This window comes from Patagioenas fasciata, chromosome 3 (genome assembly GCF_037038585.1).
Source record: "Patagioenas fasciata isolate bPatFas1 chromosome 3, bPatFas1.hap1, whole genome shotgun sequence".
Taxonomy (NCBI): Eukaryota; Metazoa; Chordata; class Aves; order Columbiformes; family Columbidae; genus Patagioenas; species Patagioenas fasciata.
The window spans coordinates 87391516-87411371 of NC_092522.1; the positions used below are offsets into that span (position 1 = coordinate 87391516).

Consider the following 19856-nt stretch of genomic DNA (forward strand, 5'->3'; position numbering starts at 1 on the left):
AACCACTCTGAAGGGTTAGTGGCCTTGGAAACAGTACCCTTGGTTGGGAAGCCTTTGCCAACTGCTGCTTCAGCAGGCGTCTGGTACCTCAAAGAAGCACCAGACTGAAGCTGAGTGCTGCTGGGTACGCTGGTTGGGGATGCTGCTGAGGCTGCCTGGAGTGTAGCATAAATACGAAATGTGCTGCCAAAAGTGAGGCACTTGTGTGTGCTCATTCGCTGCGCCTCCAGCAGGTACTATCGTTCTCTCGGTTCACTGTAAAACTTGTTTCCCAAGGTATTTTCCTACTCATGGGTGGTGAAATAAATCCCTTTTCTCGGTTCGTAACTGGTGTGTGTGCTGGTCAAAAAGGAACAAGATGTCAGCGATTGCAAAATGCCTCATTTGACTCATATCATGAGAAAACTTCCACAGGCTGCATTTCGTATTTAGAAGCAGTTGTCAGCTGCTACTTGGGCTTGATGTTTGCAGCACTTGGTGCCCTGTATTTTGGCCACTGGAGGCCTGTTTGGAGAGAGGAGGGTGCTGAAGGAGAGAGAGGAGAGGGCTTCTGCCTGGTGGGATGGGGAAAGAGCCACACCTGGGAAGTGATGTGTCCCTTCCTGTGCTGTCCCCACAGGCAGGCTCTGTGCCCCCCTATAGTGGCTGTAAGTCATGCCAGGGGTGCCTGGATGATGCCACATCTGTCCCTGTCCCCCTGTGCTTCCACGATGAAGCTGCCCAGAGGCCTTCTGCAACCACAGCCTCAGACTGCCTAGCCATCCTCCCGCATCATGGGTGAGGGCTGTCCAGGGCTGGTGACCTCAAATAGCCAGGCTCGTATTTATCCTTATTTTCTCTTGTGGTGTAAACAACACTGACTCATAAGAAATAATCAGTTACACATTTTCTTTCTTGCTTTCCTTTTTCCCAGCTCTAGTCAAGCTGATGTGCTTTGCTGGTCCAGCCCCTGAGGTTGACTTCTCCAGCCAGGCTGCACCTAAGCCCTGCTCACAGCAGCAGTTGCTGGAAGAGTTTCTTTGGGATGGTAGCTGTAAGGGGAAGGTGGCCAGTGCTGGTAGGGAACAGCAGCTGGCAGCATCCCTGGAGTGAGCGGGGATGGAGGCTGGACTCTGTCTGCCAAGGTGGGGACCTGCAGGTGGGTGAGCAGAAGCGTTCTTCTGGCAGGTCTCTGCCAGGGTCAGGGAAGGACCAGGCAGGTCTGGCCTGTGCAGGGCAGAAAGGTGAGGGCTGGCACTGCAGACTTCTTAGATGAATTAATGAAAAACCTATTGGCAATGCGAGACTGTAAGGGTGGATGTCAAGAAGATGGGACTAGACTCTTTTCAGTGGTGTCCAATGATAGGATGAGGGGCAACGGCATAGGAGGCTCCATCTGAATATGAGGAAAAACATCTTTACGTCGAGGGTGCCAGAGCACTGTAACAGGCTGCCCAGAGAGGCTGTGGAGTCTCCTTCTCTGGAGACATTCAAAACCCACCTGGACATATTCCCGTGAAATCTACTCTGGGTGAACCTGCTTCAGCAGGTGGGTTGGACTGGTTGATCTCCAGAGGTCACTTCCAACCCCAACCGTTCTGTGATACTGTGGCTGTTGCCAGGGCAGCTCTTTGAAACAGAGAGTCAGGTTAACTGATGTTTTCTCATCAGTGAAGCAAAATGAGGTTGTGGTGTCGGTTTTAGAAAGCAGTTGCTGAGTGGCGAGGAAGAGATCCCAGCCCGTGCTGCTGCCTGCCTGGGCTTGGCAGCTGTGGCTACAATAACCACTCGCTTAATTGGGAATATAAAGAAAACAAATGTATTTGATCTCTCAGCATGAGTAGACTCAGCTCTGAAAGCAGCAGATGCCAGGTTGGGATCAACAAACAGACGTTTTCCTTTGTGTAACTGAAGCTCCTGTCCCCACAACGAGCTTAAAAAAGAGCTTTATTTATACACTTGTACAGTAGAAAAAAAGAGTTCTCTCACTTTGTTGCTGTTTGCAACTATTTAGTTATTTTAGGCATGAATTGCTTAGTGTTTAGCCTGACCATTAGGCTAATTTTGAAAGTTTTTCCTCTTGAACATCCTTCAAGCTAAGTTTTCCAGGATTGAAGAATCATTTCTGCAGGGCAATGCTTTTCTTGGGGCATATTTATATCCCTTTTAGGACTGAACATTACTGAATGCTGTAATACATTGACTGGAGGTTTATGTGTTTTTTTTGGCTGAAAGTATTTTGTCAGGAAAATCTATTCACAAAGAGCATTGCTCTAGGGAAGAAACAGGATTTTATAGGGGAGGGATTTCAGCTACCCGCTAGGAGTGAGTTTTCTTTCTGGTGTTTCCTAGATGTAGAAAGCAACGCTGACAGATCTCTCTCTGGTTCTCTTCCTATTTCATGAAGGATTTCACTATGACTCTGTACTTAAGGCACTACTGGAAGGATGAGCGTCTCTCATTTCCCAGCACCACCAACAAGAGCATGACCTTTGATGGCAGGCTGGTGAAGAAGATCTGGGTCCCCGATGTCTTCTTTGTGCACTCCAAAAGGTCCTTCATTCACGACACCACTACAGACAACATCATGCTGCGAGTGTTCCCCGACGGTCATGTCCTCTACAGCATGAGGTAAGGATGCTGCTCCTGAACACCCCCTGGGGTTTCACTGTCAATTTTGTTCCCAGTGTGGCTTTGGTGACCAAGCAGACTGCTACTGCCAACCTTTCTACTCCCACTGGTGAGGCAGAGCCCTGTTTCCAGCATGTCCACTGCAAGATGCAGGAAACTGCAAGAAACCATGCTGTGGGCAGTAACAAGATAATCTTCTCCTGGGGGAAGCATTCCCCTAATTCTTTGCAGTCAGAGGAGGGCTTAGTCAAAGCAGGAATGTTTGTCCCGCAGTCTGTGTGTGATTAAACGGGAAGCTGCTGATATACCAGATGGTGACCTCTATAATTATCCTGTTTTGCTTCCTGTTTGTCTAGAAAAACTTTATTTATTTATTTATTTATTTATTTATTTAAAAAAAATTGAATGTTGATGTAAAAGTTTATGTTTATTTAAGTAGAAATGGCAGCATTAAAGACACCTTGTAGTCCCTGATTTTCTAACAGGTTTGCTGGCTGAAAGAATCCTGAGGCACGTCTGTCATGACCTAAAGGGTTATCCAGCCTGCGGGCATACAGAGATCACAGAATCACAGGTCATGACTGTGGGTTTGTAGGATTCTGTAATACACAAGGACCCAAAGGCTTTATACTCTAAACTTGTCTACCTTATTGCTGTTCCCAAAAATAGCACAAAAGTCACCACTAGCAAGTAAACTAACACAAAATCACCACTAGTAAATTTACGTATGATTAATAAAATGATTACATATATATATATATATATAATGCTATTACGAATTACTATCAACAATCAATAACATAGCATGAATAAAGGGCATAGCAACAACAAATAGCAGCAATAACTAAGTAGGTATATACTATTACAAGTTACTACGAACTTGTAATTGGTGGAGCAACTCATTGATACTATAACAGCAGGTATGACAGGTTATTTATCTGGATGTATAATACTGGTATCAAGCGCTACCAGCATCAAGTGAGCCAAATCATCCCACGAGTGGGAGGACAAACCGAAGCAACCCCCAAAGTGGACCCAGAAGAGGACCAATGAGACAACAGACAGGGTCTCACTTCAGAGATGCTTCGCATCACGGAGTCTGGAGTCTGGCGTCTGGCAGTTGTTCCCAATGAGAGTTCAAGAGCTGGTAGAAAGTTCCTCCAGCAAATTCAGCCTCTTTAGGAACGGAAAAGTATGTGCAGCATGGGAAGTTCTCAGAGAGAGAGGTGTCATTTTGGAAAAAAATTAAAAGTTCTTCTTATGTTATAGAGCCACAGGACGTTGTAGGACACCATCACTTTGAGCAGCCAAGAGATGCTGTAATTTCAATTTTTCACCTGGTATGGTCAATAGATAATAATGTTTGTTGTTCTTTCAGACAAACCTTTGTTTTCCAGACTATTTTTCACCTTTTCAGACAATAAGTTGCCGTCACAGTCCCTTGATTTTGTGCTTATAGATGATATCTTGAGTTGTCTTGGGTTTCTAAGTACCCAGCTTCACTTCAAAGAGGTTGGCTGTGCTTCTCAAGGATGCTGCAGCTTCCCAGGCTGGCAGGCCTTTCTCTGTCGGTATTTTCAGCAGACATGCTGTTTTGTTCAGTAATTTTGCCCTTCTAACCAGGCCACCTTTATGGCTGCTCCCATCAGCATCCCAGCAGATTTCATTTCCTTCAGAAGAATGCAAAAAGAGATGCAGAGAAAAATATAACACCAGAGGAGAAAAGCTTGAGAGCTCGGACAAAAGAACATTTCCCCAGGACAGAAAACAGGTTCTCAGTGTCAAGTGACTTTTGATTGTTTTGTAACACAAGAATTTCTGTTCTAGGATCTTTCTGGAATTTATTAACTTCAGCTATGGCAAAATAGTTTTGAAAAACAAGGATTTTTATAAAGCTTGATTCAGGAGGCTATTTCTCTTCGAAGAATGAGCATAGTGGGCCATATTGTCCCAAGCAGGACAATATCTCACGGACCTAAAGGGCACTGAAGTTCACTGGTTTCATAGTTCAAATACAATTCTACTGAATTTATTTGGAAAAAAAAAAAAAACAAACCAACCTGCACAGTTTATTATAATAAAACCCTAAAGAAACCTGTGTGTGTATGTAAGAAAGAACATGCACCATATGGCCACTTCATTTTGCCTGGTCTTCATGATGAAAATCGTTTCTTGACCAAACACTTAGGAACACTTCCACTGTTCTGTTCCCATTTAATAAATCCATTTGTTGCACAAAAGGTCTGATTACTCACACCTTAACTAAAGACGCTGTCTGTTAGAACTGGATGAGGATGAGGTTGCCACACAGCAGGAGAGACAAGAAGGAGAAAGAAAAAGGAAGAGGTTAGATGTAAGCTTGGGTCAGGACTGAGAGGAGAATAGCAGCAGGAGGGTAGGGACCTTCTCTACAGATTGTAACTGAATATCAGTTTCCATTGCTCACGTCCCACAGTTCTCCGGGGCTGAAACCAACAGCAGGACATTAGTTAGCAGTGCTCAACAGCCAAAATGAAGGAACAAGTGTTTTTAATGGGAAACATTAGCTCTGCTCAGCTCTGCTCATTTGCCCACATGAAGAATTTTTACTTTGAAAGTTTTCTGTGCGCCGTTGAGGTGGTGATGTGCCTTTCTAGTGTTACCCCATGAGAGAGAAGGATGTGAATAACAACAGTCGACTGCACAAGAGTTAAATGGAAAAGTTGATTGATAAAATCCAATGAGAACAAGGATCTGTGTGATATTTAGCCTGGTGATGTTTAGGATACCCAGAATACGACCTGACTGCCCAAGCATGGGTGTCAAGAGGTGTTGGAAATGTCCTCCAAGATATCTCAAGATGTTTTGAGATACCTGCATGGAGTTGGCACTGGGCTTTAGTTGAGGAATACCTTATTGACAAGTTGAGTAATGACCACAGGTTGTGTCACAGTTTAGGTGACCTCTAGGAAAGAAAATAGTACGTTGTAATGAGACTGAATTATGCAATGTCTAAATGCTACACAGAGCTATGGGAGGTCATTGCTGTGATATACCTTCCGGAGCACATCCCCAAAAAGCTTCTTTACATTTAGCTCATATGGCAAAATTCTGCTCTATTTTTATAGTAAAAATGAACAGCGTGTGTTTTTCAGGGATGATAAGTGTGTAGGTCAGAGTAGGATTTGAATCACAATCCCTTGAACAGAAGAAAAGTTCTTTATTAACATCTGGAATAAATCTAGAAAATGGTCACGGTGAACGTAAGTCGGCCTCTGAAATGATGACTCACAGATGATTTTCCCCTGCTAAATCGGGAGCTCCACTGCAATCTGTCCGCAAGAGAAAATTCAGTGACCCACTGGAAGACTTGTTACATAATGTTGTGCACAACTGGACTCATTTAAAAAGGGGAGCCGTGATTGCTGCAGCTCTTTAGCACAGACATGAACTTAACAGAGGCAAATATCACTCGTTGAAACACAGCTTCACCCATTATATACCCCGTGTCCCAGAAATACACCTTCCAGATTTAAAGGATTTGATTAAGGACTGAAAGAAACTGCTTTTTCCTTAATAATGTGTATACTGGAGGAGTTTGCTGATTTGCAATAAGGTTGGTCATGTTCTTTAAGCTTGGGTTATTGTTGGAGTAACTGTAGAGGAAACTGAGATGTGGGGAAAATGAGGAAACCTTAATCAAACTGGACATAAGGCAACCTTCACATGTAAATGGTGAAATTATTTTATGTTGTTGTCTTGTAGGGAAATACTTGGATATAACACAAGGCGGAAGTATCTGTTCTGACATTAGTATTACTGTAATGTTCGAAATAGTACTTTAGTTTCCTATAGATATTGAAATGACATCTTCTTTTGGAGTGTCTGGGTATAATGCCTCTCACTTGGACTTGGAAAATTGGTAGGCATTTTCCTGGGAGTTTTATGCTAATGTTATGCATAACTGCTGCCTCTAAACCTGCAGAATGATTTATCTGTGTTAACATTCTCCCTTCATTGCTCCCAATAGAAACATTTCTTATTTTTCACTTCTAGGATCACAGTGACAGCAATGTGTAACATGGACTTCAGCCGCTTCCCCCTGGACTCTCAAACATGTTCTCTGGAGCTGGAAAGCTGTATGTTGTATCTGTGTTTCTAGCTAGACATGCTTCATGGCTGGCTGCACATGACCTTAACACCATCAAGTCCAAACATTACCCAGCAGTGCCAAGTCCACCACTAAACCATGTCCCTATGCACCATACCTACATGTCTTTTAAACACCTCCAGGGATGGTGACTCCACCACTTCCCTGGGCAGCCTGTTCCAATGTCTGACAACCCTTTCCATGAAGAAATGTTCCCTAATATCCAATCTAAACCTCACCTGGCGCAACTTGATGCTGTTTCCTCTTGTCCTATCACTTGTTACTTGGGAGAAGAGACTAACAGCCACCTTGCTACAACCTCCTTTCAGGTAGCTGTAGACAGCGATAAGGTCTCCCCTCACCTCGCTTTTCTTGAAACTAGACAACTCCAGTTCCCTCAGCCGCTCCTCATCAGGCTTGTGCTCCAGGCCCCTTCATTGATCTTTTCTGAACTCTCTCCAGCACCTCAATGTCTTTCTTGTAGTGAGGGCCCAAAACTGAACACAGGATTCAAGGGGTAGCCTCACTAGTGCTGAGTACAAGAGGATGATTGCTGCCCTAGTCCTGCTGGCCACACTATTCCTGACACAAACCAGGATGCTGTTGGCCTTCCTGGGCACCTGGGCACACTGCTGGCTCATGTTCAGCCGTCTGTAGATCAATGTCTCCAGGTCCTTTTCCTCCAGACAGCTTTCCAGCCACTCTTCCCTGAGCCTGTAGCGCTGCCTGGGGCTGTTGTGACCCAAGCCCAAGACCCGACACTTGGCCTTGTTAAACCTCATACAATTGGCCTCAGCTCAACAATCCAGCTGGTCCAGATCCCTCTGTATGACCATCCTACTCTCTAGCAGATCAACTCTCCCACCCAACTTGGTGTCCTCTGCAAACTTACTAAGGGTGCACTCAATTCCCTCATCCAGATCATTGATAAAGAGATTAAACAGAACTGACCCCAGTACTGAGTCCTGGGGAACACCACCCATCACCAAATCACAGAATCACAGAATGTTAGGGATTGGAAGAGACCTCAAAAGATCATCTAGTCCAACCCCCCTGCTGAAGCAGGAACACCCAGATGAGGTTACACAGGAATGTGTCCAGGTGGGTTTTGAATGTCTCCAGAGTAGGAGACTCCACAACCCCCTTGGGCAGCCTGTTCCAGTGTTCTGTTACCCTTACTGAGAAGAAGTTTCTTCTCAAATTTAAGTGGAACCTCTTGTGTTCCAATTTGAACCCATTACCCCTTGTCCTATCTTTGGTTGTCTCATGACTAGCCGTCAAATGGATTTGACTCCATTCGTCACAACTCTTTGGGCCAGGCCATCTAGCCAGTTTACCCAGTGAAGAGTGTGCCCATCCAAGCCATGAACAGCCGGTTTCTCCAGGCGAATGCTGTGGGAAACAGTGTCGAAAGCTTTAGTAAGGTCTAGGTAGACAACATCTGCAGCCTTTCCTTTATCCACTAAGTGGGTCACCTGGACACTTTTCACCACCATATAGCTGCACTACCTAACAGGCAGAGCTCAGAGGAGGCTCACCTGGGCTGTTACATTTATGAAATAGATTGGTTGACTTGTGTCAAATCGTATATGGCAGGAAAGGTATGCATAAGATTCCTTGTACTCACAACTTTATTTTTTCCTGTATAAATGAGTCTTGGAAAAAACACCCGCTATTCATATGTCTCTCGCATGACTGGTGTTCCAAGCTCATATGCAATGGTGCTCACTGTGCCACTCTGCTCCTTTTGAACTGGAGGAGTTTTTCATTTAAAGTGTTCAAATGATTCTAGACTTTTGCTTCAAATTACACCTGTCCCTTTTGCTTTTATCATTCTAAGATAGTCCGAGGTGTCTGTGTTTCCTCCTTCCTCTAAATTCAGGTGTTTTACCCATGACTATTTCCTGAGTAATTCTTATCAGTTTGCAATTACAGGTCTAAAATTTTTGATATGTGATGCTCAGAAAAGTATCATCCTAGCAGTCATTTCATCAGTGTGGAGTAAAAAGAGGATGTGTTTTCCTGAATCAGGATGACCAGGATTATTTGTTGTTGTTGTCATGGTATAGCATATGGCAAGATCTTTTTAACTCACTGTTTTTAGCAAGCTTAGTTGTGGAGATACTTCATAACAAAGAAACTTTTGTATTTGTTAGTTTTGTCTGGATCTATTAACTTTTGCATCTCTTCCAAGGTAAAGTCACATCACATCATGTTTTTTCTTTCCCTAAGATGCTTACACTGATGAAGACTTGATGCTGTACTGGAAAAATGGGAATGAATCTCTGAAAACTGATGAAAAAATTTCATTGTCTCAGTTTTTGATACAGAAGTTCCACACTACATCGAGACTGGCTTTCTACAGTAGCACAGGTATGGCCTTTTCTGATTTAATGCTATTGCTAAAGCTCATCCTGTATTAACTACTTGTGAGAGAGCTCTTGGGGTTATATGTCAACAAAATGTAGTCTCTACGATCTGGACAATACATGTTTTGAAAGATCAGTTTCTCTTTTCACTACTCTTTAGAAATAAAAAATCAAAAGCAAGATCTTGTGTCTCTGTGCCTACCATCCAGGCTGTTCTCATTGATTCTGGCTTTCTTCCTCCCTCAAAGGTTGGTACAATCGCCTCTACATAAACTTCACTTTACGCCGACACATCTTCTTCTTCTTGCTCCAAACCTACTTCCCTGCCACCCTCATGGTCATGTTGTCCTGGGTGTCCTTCTGGATCGATCGCCGAGCAGTTCCTGCCAGAGTCTCTTTGGGTGAGAGCAACTGCAACATACCGTGACTACATGAAAATCTTCAAACAGGAAAGGCAAAACTGTTCCTTTGGCAGGAAAGGGAACTGCTCATTTTGCTCGTTAAAGATATTGGACAAGCAAATACTTGTTTTATCTGATGATTAATTAGATGTAAAACTTGCTGTTTGCCTTAAGTCCTTTATTGCTAAGCATCCCTTCTAATTTATATATAGTTCAGGACAGAAAGGACTGTTTTAAAAATGAAGTTGGACAGAGAAGAGAGGTTTCAGTATTTATGAGTAAATGAATCAAGATTTTTCCCTGTTGTCCAGTCCTGCAGTTCTGAGATGCATTGCCATGGGTGAGAATAGGGCTTCACAGGAGTTTAAGCACTTACAGGAAGGTAAAGTCTTATGCTGCAAGTTTCATGAGTGCCTTTTGTGGGCAGGATCCTGCCATGTCCCAACTGCCACAGTGGGTGTCCCAGCCCCAGGTATGTGTCTTCTCAACCAGCCAGCACTGGTGTCATGGCCAGTGGCATTCTCTAGGCTGCCTGGAGAGTGCTGGTATGGCACATCTTCACAAAGTTGGGAAAGGCAGCAAGGTCTATAGTTCTATCAGCAACCACAGACTTAGGTGTCCCTCCACCTGATGTGCCCCTGGGAACACTCAGGGCACAGACAACAGTGGAGCTGTGAAGGGGACATGGCTTCCCCCTCACATCTGCAGAGCTGGGGATGATGAGAGGCCACCAGCTTTGAGGTGAGGTGGAGGCTGGGCTTCTCCTCTCCCCAGGAGAAGGACTTGCACTGAGAGTCCAACATTTCTGGGGTCTCTCATTTGAGGAAGTGTGAAAGCAAAGAAGGAACTGCTTGAAAATCCTGCACACACCAGCCTGCCTCTCCGGACATCTAAAACCCATCAGGAGGAGCTTTGTTTATGTCAGGACTGGAGCAAACTCTTTCAGCTGTTTATCACTCTATGCATAGGTCAGCGGAAGGCAAAAATGTAATAGGAAGAATCTCTGAATGTTAAGAGTTCTCATATTAAAAGCGTAAAACCAGTATTTTGGCTTCAAAAGTCTGTATCACTTAGAGAGCTATGCACTGAAGCAAACAGAGGAGGCAGTTGAGAGTCTGCTCCACTGAAATAAGTGTGTTCAGTGGGTAATAAAAAAAAAAATAGATCCTGATGAAAAGTGAATGGCAGTAGCTGTGTTTACAGTGGTCACTGTTTTGAAATGGCTGAACTAGCTATGAATGCTTTTTGGCTCTGTTTTCTTTATTTAAGTGTTTTTGGGAACTTGTAAATATTTTTCTCTCCGTTACCATCCAAACACAGTCTATACTATTTTTCAGGATTTTATCTATATCTGTCTCTCTCTCTCTCTCTCTATATATATATATATGTGCATGTGCATGTGCATATGCATATGCATATTCACACACATATATAAACTTAAATACATTCATATCTGTTCATAAACACATACACAGATCTATATATATAATTTAATGGTTGCTCAAAGATTTTGATTCCCACCGCCTGAACTGTAGATGACATTCCTAGAGGTAAAAGCGTAAAGCCTTTCTTTTGCATTGTTTCATGCAAAACATTTTATCATTATTGCAGCTCCCTTGTAAGATCAGTCATTTAAATCAAATCCCCTTTCGCTGCGATCAAAAGTCAATACTCGGTTGCTTTCTGGCAGCGCCTGTAGCACAGATGGATACAGCTAGAGCACAGGAGACCTTGTCACCACTGAGCTTAGCAGGCCTGGCTCTAAGAGCTGTGTTAAAACCCTAGAGGTTATGGTGGGAGTTAAATGCTGGTCCTAGCAAAACTATGTCTGCTCTGTTGCCCCTCAAATCTAAATCGATCATGCTTACAGAAGTGCAGGCAGCGGAACAGTTCTGCGTTGTCAGGAGATACACATCACAAATTTATACCCAACATCTTTTAGAGTATCATGCAGAGCGTAATTTCTGTTTTTCTTGACACAAAAGCCTTACTGTATCAGTCAATAACATTCATTTCTCTTGGTTCTTGCTAGGGATAACGACTGTGCTGACCATGTCCACCATCATCACTGGGGTGAACGCCTCCATGCCACGTGTTTCCTACATCAAAGCAGTGGACATTTACCTGTGGGTCAGTTTTGTGTTCGTCTTCCTCTCAGTGTTGGAATACGCAGCAGTGAATTACCTGACTACGGTGCAAGAGCGAAAGGAGAGGAAACTCCGGGAGAGGGTGAGAAAAACTTTTGGTTTGTTCATCCATTTGTTCCCCCCTTTTTTTTTAAAAAAAAAAATTCAGCTGATGTGGTCTTTATATTGACTGGTTTGTGTCTATTAATAGGAAAATGCTGACATCCATGTGAGTATAATTTGATCTATTTAGACTGCTTCACTTGCCAACCCCAGAAAAACAGGAGTTGGTCTCATGGGTCTTCGTGGAAACAGCAGAGAGGGGGAGAGTGTGATCTGAACTGGGGAAGTCTGCAACCCTGGACTGTGTGAGCATGACAAGAGGAGAAGGTATCAAATCAGATACGTCACTGCAGCTGCCACAATCACAACATTTTTAAACTAAAGGTGTTATGTGGATCAAATTCATTTTTCCCTCTCTACAGTCAGCTTTATTCCGGAAGCTGGATTCAATGGATGTGATACTGGAGTTGTCCCTATTACCAAGTGCAAATAACAATCAGCCAAGTTTGCACTTGTACATTTTAATATGCTATGAAGGGTCTTATCCATCATGCATCCTTGCAGGTTTTCAAGACCTCACCAGAAACATCCCTGAGCAGCCTGGCCCTGCTGTGAGCAGGAGACAGGATTAGAGACCTCCTGAGCTCCCTTCCAACCTGAATTATCCTACAGACCTGTGATGTCTTCTTTTTTGTCATTAAACAAACCACCATTACCTTTTGAAGACTAAGTCTTGGGACCAAATTTTTTCAGTCCTAAACATACCCAGAACATCACCATGTTTTACAACTTCTTTCTTCCCGTTAAGAACTCCCAACATTATTTCACAGGTAACATTGGTCACCTACTGCCTTTGACTTCTGGAGAAATTTGTATCAGCCTTTCAGCCAATGCCGACATAGTCTTTCTTATGATTTGGCTGTGACATTTCCCTCTCTGAACTACTCCATTGACTTTGCATGTCCTTCTATTCCCCTTACACTTTTTCCTGTTACTTCCCAATACCTTTCCTAATTGACCTCTCTTCAGAAATGTAGTCAGGTGCATTTTAAAAAGCAATTGGAATAAGTTCAACAGACCTTTGTGACAAAATTTTACTTCTCTCCAAGGCCTTCTCAGAGATAGGGTCATTCTGGAAAGCTGCTAGAACAGGCCCTGGGTATCTGGATTTATCAAGTCCCCACCCAGGACCCAGCAGTTCTCTGCAACACAAGGTAGAGATGCTCTGTGCAAGCACGGCGAGTCAAGCGTGTATTACTTGCTGTGCATGACCAGTGATCTGTGACCTTTTAGCCAGCCCTGCTCAGACTCCCCATGTCCAAAGAAGGCAGTGTTTGTATAAACCCTGCGCATCTTGGCAATGCTAAGGAAATAACAAAAATCATCCTTTCTAGGTTCAACTTGCCTAGAATAAACCTGTCTTTTTGTAATAGCAAGAAAACTCTCCTGTGTCAGAGGGAGGAAACGAACTCCAGAGGGTTTGTTACTGTTTTGCTAAGTTTTCAGGAAAGTTTTCCCACATCCAGTGGGGGTATAGCTTGTTATTTATATCACAAATCTGCCCTTTATCAAGTCTTGTGCGTTGAATTCTGTATTCAGCAAATGCCTTTTTACCACACAAGGTAAAATATTCTATCCACTCTTCAGCACATGACACTACCAATGCTCAACAGCAATAACAGGAACAGAGATAATAAGCAGCATTACTTGAGGGGATTGTGGCAAAATGTAGGTGAGTGGTCTTGAAGACGCAGAAGAGACTTTCCTCATGGTAAACTTAGATCTTGCCTGCTGACGTTGTTCCTCTGTGAAAGATCTAAAGAATAAAATATGAATAAGTTAGGTTTCCCAGAAAAGAGCTCTATGCTATGTGTACATTAAGAAATTAAATGTGCCTGAAACCAAGGCTGTTGGACACAGAGTATCTAAAACTAAACCGTATTTCCCTCAAAATTGGACTAGTTGCTGTGAACTGCCTGCGGCAAATCGTCCGTGGCCCATGCTAATTTTCAAACCATACATGAGAACTTTTGGTGCTTGTTGGCCTGGACAAAATTCAGGCCAGAGACATTTCTGACACTGTAATAGTGTATATTGTCAGCTGAGCTCCCATGCCCAAGGATGCTCTTTGACTGTATTTAATTTATTAGTGTAGACTAAAATTGTTGCAGGGTGAAATTACATAGCATACTTACACATGTATGTGCCTGTGTGAACACGGACGTAATTTAGGACTCCATGGAGGTAGGTTTCTAGTACATTAGGCTCACTTGTCCATAGGAGTGACTGTTATCACATGTACACAAAGCCAGGAGAATTGTAATTTGACTTGGGGGCTAAGAGTAAGTCTGCAGAATTCGTTTCTCTGCTGAGCCCTGCAGCAATTACTTTATTGCTGTTAACTGCTTTCACTTCCACCCACCCACCATCTCCTGGATCTGTCATCAGTTGATGATAAAGAGCCTAGTGTAATTATTCTCTCTTTGTGTGTGTGTGTTTGGGGGAAATGGGGAGTGGGGTGGTGTTCATTTTTTAGTTTTGTTTTGTGGAGGGGGTTGTGTGTCTTAACACCCCACTGATGTTCAGCTATATCCATGGAGTGCTCCAAAAAATTCCTGAATTGATGGGTCTAACAATTAACAAGTAGAGCAAATGAGCTACAAAACTTGCCAAGTTTTTCTGTACACAATCTGCTGATACCACATCATTTGGTTATGACTAGAACAAAGAAAACAATTCCTAAATTGGTTTTAAGGTTTTCAATAAGCAGTGTGATCTTTTGGTTAAATAATTTGAAGAAAAAACCTTGAGTGCAGAGTTTTCCAATGGCATTATGAATATTACATATTCAGGCATATGTACATTTGTATGTACTTTTTTTCCCAGGATATATCCATTTCAGTGTATATATACTGAATTATTTTAGTGGAACTTTTCCTTGAAAACAAGTCACTGGAAAACCCACACACCAAAGCTGCTGGAGGAGGGAATGGAGGGTAAAGCGCTATTGTGTACAGAAAGCAGTCTGTGGGGAATCAGAGGCAGGAACTTGTAGCAGAAAGGTTTTGGAGTCCATTTTCATTACATAAAAATACATAATCCATATGGCTGAGACAGAAAACCTGCAGATTTTAAACGGCAGAAGACACTATTTGCTATTCAAAATTCTACCTGTAGTAACTGGCTTTTTTAGACTTACGGGATGCATGCTCGTGCTGCTGAAGCCAATGGAAGTTTTGACATCAACTTCCAACAGAGCTGGGATTTTACATTAGGCTTTTAACTGATCCTCTCCTTGGTTTAAAATCAGATTTACAAAGAAAACATGTGTATCTATGAAACCAGAACTTAGCCATTTTTTCCCCATAACACGTACTGGATAAGCCATTTCCACAGATAAAACTGCATCTTGTCCTTGAATATTTGTAAACACAAAGACTGCAAAATAAGGAACCTCGAGGCAACAAGTCTGAATAGAGCTAGCTAAGAAAACATTTTTGTTAGTTTTTATGTCTACTAAAGCACTTTTCTAATCTTTTCTGAAGCTGCTTGTCCAAGCAGTGTAGCTAAACCATGTTTCTTCGTTTTGGAACACAAGAAAAAGACATTTTTGTTCAAAGAGAAACTTATGGTATCTCAGCTAGAATGTCAAGCTCAACAGTTTGCAAGCTGTCTGTTAATAGAAAGGCACAATTTGTGTTGCTAATGTGTTCTTCCAGTGTTCAGCGATATTTCTTGTTTATGTTCCTAGTTTCCATGCACGTGTGGAATACCTCATTCAAAAACTATGATGCTGGATGGAAACTACAGTGAATCTGATGCCAACAGCCTGGCAGGATATACAAGAAACCAGATGGTCCCAGAGGAAGAAAAACAAGAAAAGATGGTTGTGCACTTGGCTATGAGCAATGAATCTAATTCATCAAGGAAGAGAGGCCTGAAGGGCCATGTGGGCTTGCGCATCATGCAGAACACTCATGCAATTGATAAATACTCAAGATTAATATTTCCTGGCACCTATATATTTTTTAATTTGATATATTGGTCTGTCTTTAGCTAAGCATGCTGGCACAGCAGTGACTGAAGCAGAAGATATTTACAAATCTCTCTTTTGTTGGTTCTTTTTCAGTCTAATCTGGATGCAAAGCCAGAAAACTGATTATTTTATTGCTCCTTTGGAGGGCAAAGGGGAGGACACATCCTCCAGTGAGCAATTCCGTGCACAGGCATCATGGAGGAACCTGCTCTGCTGGTTGCTTTCCAACTCACACTCCAGCTCCTGTTTGCTTTATGACACATGTAATTTCTCATACTTGAAAATATGTGCTCACCATTTGCCCAAAAGGTGCTGTACGTTCCTGTGGGACCAGCAGCGCTGTTGGTGCCTGCTGTGCAATGGACAACCAGAGACATAGGCTGTCCTGAAGCATCAGACAAATGCAGCTTGCAAAATGGGGTCTGGACCGTGCATCTTGTGCAAGTGAATTGAATGAGGCCTTTCCTTTTCAAAATTTCTGTTTCTGAGCAAATCCTTTTATTTTTTTTCTTTGGTGTATGAGCATCATATTTCTTTCCATTGGTTTATGAACAAGATTTCCTTTTAGGGTTCAAAGGCTGCTCTCTCTGGATAGGACCTTCATCAATACCAGTAGGACAGTTGACTGGCCAGGACTAACAGGGCTGGTTACAGAGTGCAGGCGGTATGTTTGAGTCAGTGGTCATTTTTTTCCAGATTAGAAGTAAGGAGTGGTGACGAAGCAGAGCAAAGAAGCTCACAGACTGACAGCAGATGGCTCCCAGGGTACATGAGTAATGAAAACAGGGAAGTTTAGGCATGTGTTCTCCATATAACTTGAGCACAGAATATGATACATAGCACCTGCCCTCTGAAATGAGAGGGGAAGACAGTGTGTAGCAAGTACAGTCAGCACATGGTGAATGGGCATCATCTCTTGGACCATCACTTTCTCTCTCCAGGAGCAGAAAACAGTGTTGAGGGCAGCACTGGTGGCTTTCAAATATTTTCCTCACTCCTGTGAGGAAAATGCAGTCCACAGAGAAACTGAATATCTCAATATGCCTCTCTCAATCAACATATTGTCCTTCTTTTCAGGCATTTTGGATCTAGAGGCAGAGATGCTTGCCAGATCCTCTCTCTGCAGAAACATGGACCTGTCAGAGATTAAATGGCCAAGAATAATACTGTAGGATTCAATGAGACCCCAGCTGGCTCTTGGCTCCTTAAAGCTGCTGGAGAGCATTGTAACAAGCCTCTGTGCTTGGCATTTCAGTTTTCATCCCACGACATCTCCCTTCCTTTGATAACAATGCTGACAGCAAAAATCAAATATAGAAATGTGGTAGCAGGGAGACAATGATGGCCAGGTTTGTGCACTCTGTATTGTTAGAAAACACCATGACTTTGGGGCTGTGGAGGGGATTATGTTCATCAAAACGTTTGGTTACCACGCTGAAACTCAGCAGGGTGGGCAGAGCCTGAAACATGGAGACCCATAACTGAGGTTACAAGCTGACTCAATGATAAGACTAAGTTATACATCTCACTAGGGTTGGGCCATGAAGATTCAGATAAACCACATGAATAAAGGAAAAGCAAACACAAATACTAACAAAACTGTAAACATTTGTTGTTGTGTGAAATTTTCGGCTTACCATAGAAGTGATTCTTATATCTAAAATCTCAAGGGATATAGAAGATGGCAGGGGACTGTCAATTCCAGGCTGCCAACAATTCCCAGAGTTTTTCTCGTGTCTCAGATATTGCTAAGTCACACTGATGGTCACACTGATTTTCTGGAAAGAAAACTGATGAAACTAAAATTAATGACTGTGTTCCCCTTTCATCAGCTGTGTTAATAGCTGACATTAATGGGGTTCTGTGTGGTCATACAACTGAGAAAATACAGCCCTGAACTTACTGATGAGAAGAGGAGCCATGGAAGAACAGCATTTGAAAGGAAGGGTTGCCCTGTGTCCCAGCCTGCCACTTCTCTCCTGAGCTACCTGGTCAGTGCATTTACGACACATGGTTCTTGTTGGAGGTGAAACCTGGATACATCACACATCTACAGGTGGAGATCACTACAATAAAGAGCAAAAAAAAATATTAAAGAAATATGCCACTCATCTTTTGCGAGGTTAAAGCCTGAACGTAACAGTGTCCATTCTTCAGCATTAGCAGTTGTGAGTGCAAGACCCCAGCACTGTGGCTGGCAGCAGGGCAGTGCAGCCACGGGATCTTTGCTGGGGACAGGGGTGAGGGAGCAAGAAATTTGGTTCCCGTGCCCCCCATTTTGCCAGTCTTTCTGTGGTACCTGCGGCACGTGCCACTTAACCTCTCAGTGCCTCGTGTCCTTCCATCTGGAAAGTGGGGAGCAATAACATTTACCTACCTCATGAGGTTCCGAGGGGCTTAACTTGTTTAACTGGCATGCGTGCGGGGCATGGTTATGATTTCTGAGCTGGTCGCCCAGTGGCAATCCAAACGTTTTGTCTTAGATACCGGTGAGTTCTTCAAATGTGTCCTCCGAATCAGTCCAGCTGGAAGAAAGTGGGTAGTTCCCCCACCTCATAATGATATTAAGCCAGATAATACTCCCACATTATGATATTAAACCAGCAATAAATGTAGCCAAACAGCCAAAAAGTGAACATTGTCAATAAATAATGCCTCCTGGCACAGAAAAAATGAACATGCCCTAGTGCTTTACTTTGCCATTTGTTTCTATTACCTCTCCTGTTCCTTAGAAGTTATCAGGCAACAGAGACAGTCCTTTAGATCCTATTGTCTTTGTACTAGTGATGCCAGTAGTTTAAATGATAGCTAATAAACATCTTTTGGAGAGCCTACCTTACTGTTATTTTATATGCATGTGTACATAACTGATGGACATCGACGTCTGTTTCTACCAGACACAACGGTACAACCTATAAAACCATCTACAAGGGCATTTCTCCACTAAAGGACAAAACGAATCTATCTTGGGCACCACTTAAATTTATTATTCATTAAAAAAAATAGATGAAAAGTGTAGATGCAAATAAAACTAAGACATCTCCTTCAGGCACCATGTGAATTGTAGTTTTCTGCTTGTTAAGAGGAGAATGAATAGGCATGAAGCTAGAGAAGATATTTGAAGTGTGGTCACGAGCACGTGTTTCGCCTTTCATCTCCTCTGGTTTACAAGAGACTTCACAAGCACTAACTTCTAGTTACAAGATCCAACCAATGTTTCGAGGAATAGTGCCTGAAGCTGGGGTCTCAATATTGTTTGATGGATACAGCTCGATCCTGTGAAGCACTGAACATCAGGACCATTAAGCTATGGAAGGACAGGATTTCCAGAAATGCATAAGGGATTTGGGCAAATGAAGCCTGCTGATGAATATGCCTTCTCTGAATAACCTGGTCCAATTGCAAAGAGACGAGATGCTGGCCCTGCTCAATCTGCCTCTGGCTCCATTGTACTTTTACTCACTTCTAACCAAATCATGTCTTTAAAAGAAAGTAACTCTCTCTATATATGTACACACATGTATAATGCATGTGATGGTAGCATACAAGAAAGGAAGACAATGGGACATGTACCTATGTTAAATAGTGTACATTTGTGAAATTGTAATATATTGTATGTAAATTGCTATTTATTATGCCCAGAAAACTTACTATGTTGAATTGAAAAAAAGTCTCTTATTGACAGTCAAGGGCAAAGAAATGAGGTATTGGAAAATTATTCCATAAATCAAAATTATGGGTTCTCTCATATTTTCCTTCTGAAAAAGCAAGTGTTGAGAATTTTGCAAGAAAGGCTGATGCTAAACTCATTGCACAATGGGTACATTCCACTGTGCTGCTCACTGTAATCAAACTTGATAATAAACTAAGAGATGAAACGGGTGGAAAAAATTAATTTCATGGTATGAACCTTAAAATGTGATTTAAGTTCTGTTTGGAGCTCTGATACCTATGAGCTAATGCCCAGTGGTAAAGGATTTGAATAAACACCTCATTTGTAATTGATTTTAAGTAAAACACATCTCAAAAGACGGAAGAAAGGTAGTGGAAGGATGCAAGTACTTTGAAGTATGCAAAGCTCCTTGGAAAAACTGAGCTGTTAATTACAGCTATAAGCTACAC

The 19856-nt window shown here is 42.6% G+C and overlaps 1 protein-coding gene across 3 annotated transcripts in view; it reads left to right on the forward strand.

Moving 5' to 3' along the window:
- Positions 1-19612, forward strand: part of LOC136099833 (gamma-aminobutyric acid receptor subunit rho-2) — a 41115-nt gene extending 21503 nt beyond the window's left edge. The window contains exons 4-9 of one of the 3 annotated variants that reach the window (XM_065834437.2): positions 2387-2610; positions 6646-6728; positions 8972-9112; positions 9357-9509; positions 11542-11738; positions 15450-19612. In XM_065834437.2, coding sequence (XP_065690509.2) covers positions 2387-2610; positions 6646-6728; positions 8972-9112; positions 9357-9509; positions 11542-11738; positions 15450-15758 — 1107 coding nt within the window. In that variant the 3' untranslated portion in view covers positions 15759-19612. The other 2 variants (XM_071806777.1, XM_071806776.1) reach the window with 2 other exon arrangements.
- The last annotated feature ends 244 nt before the right edge of the window (positions 19613-19856 follow it).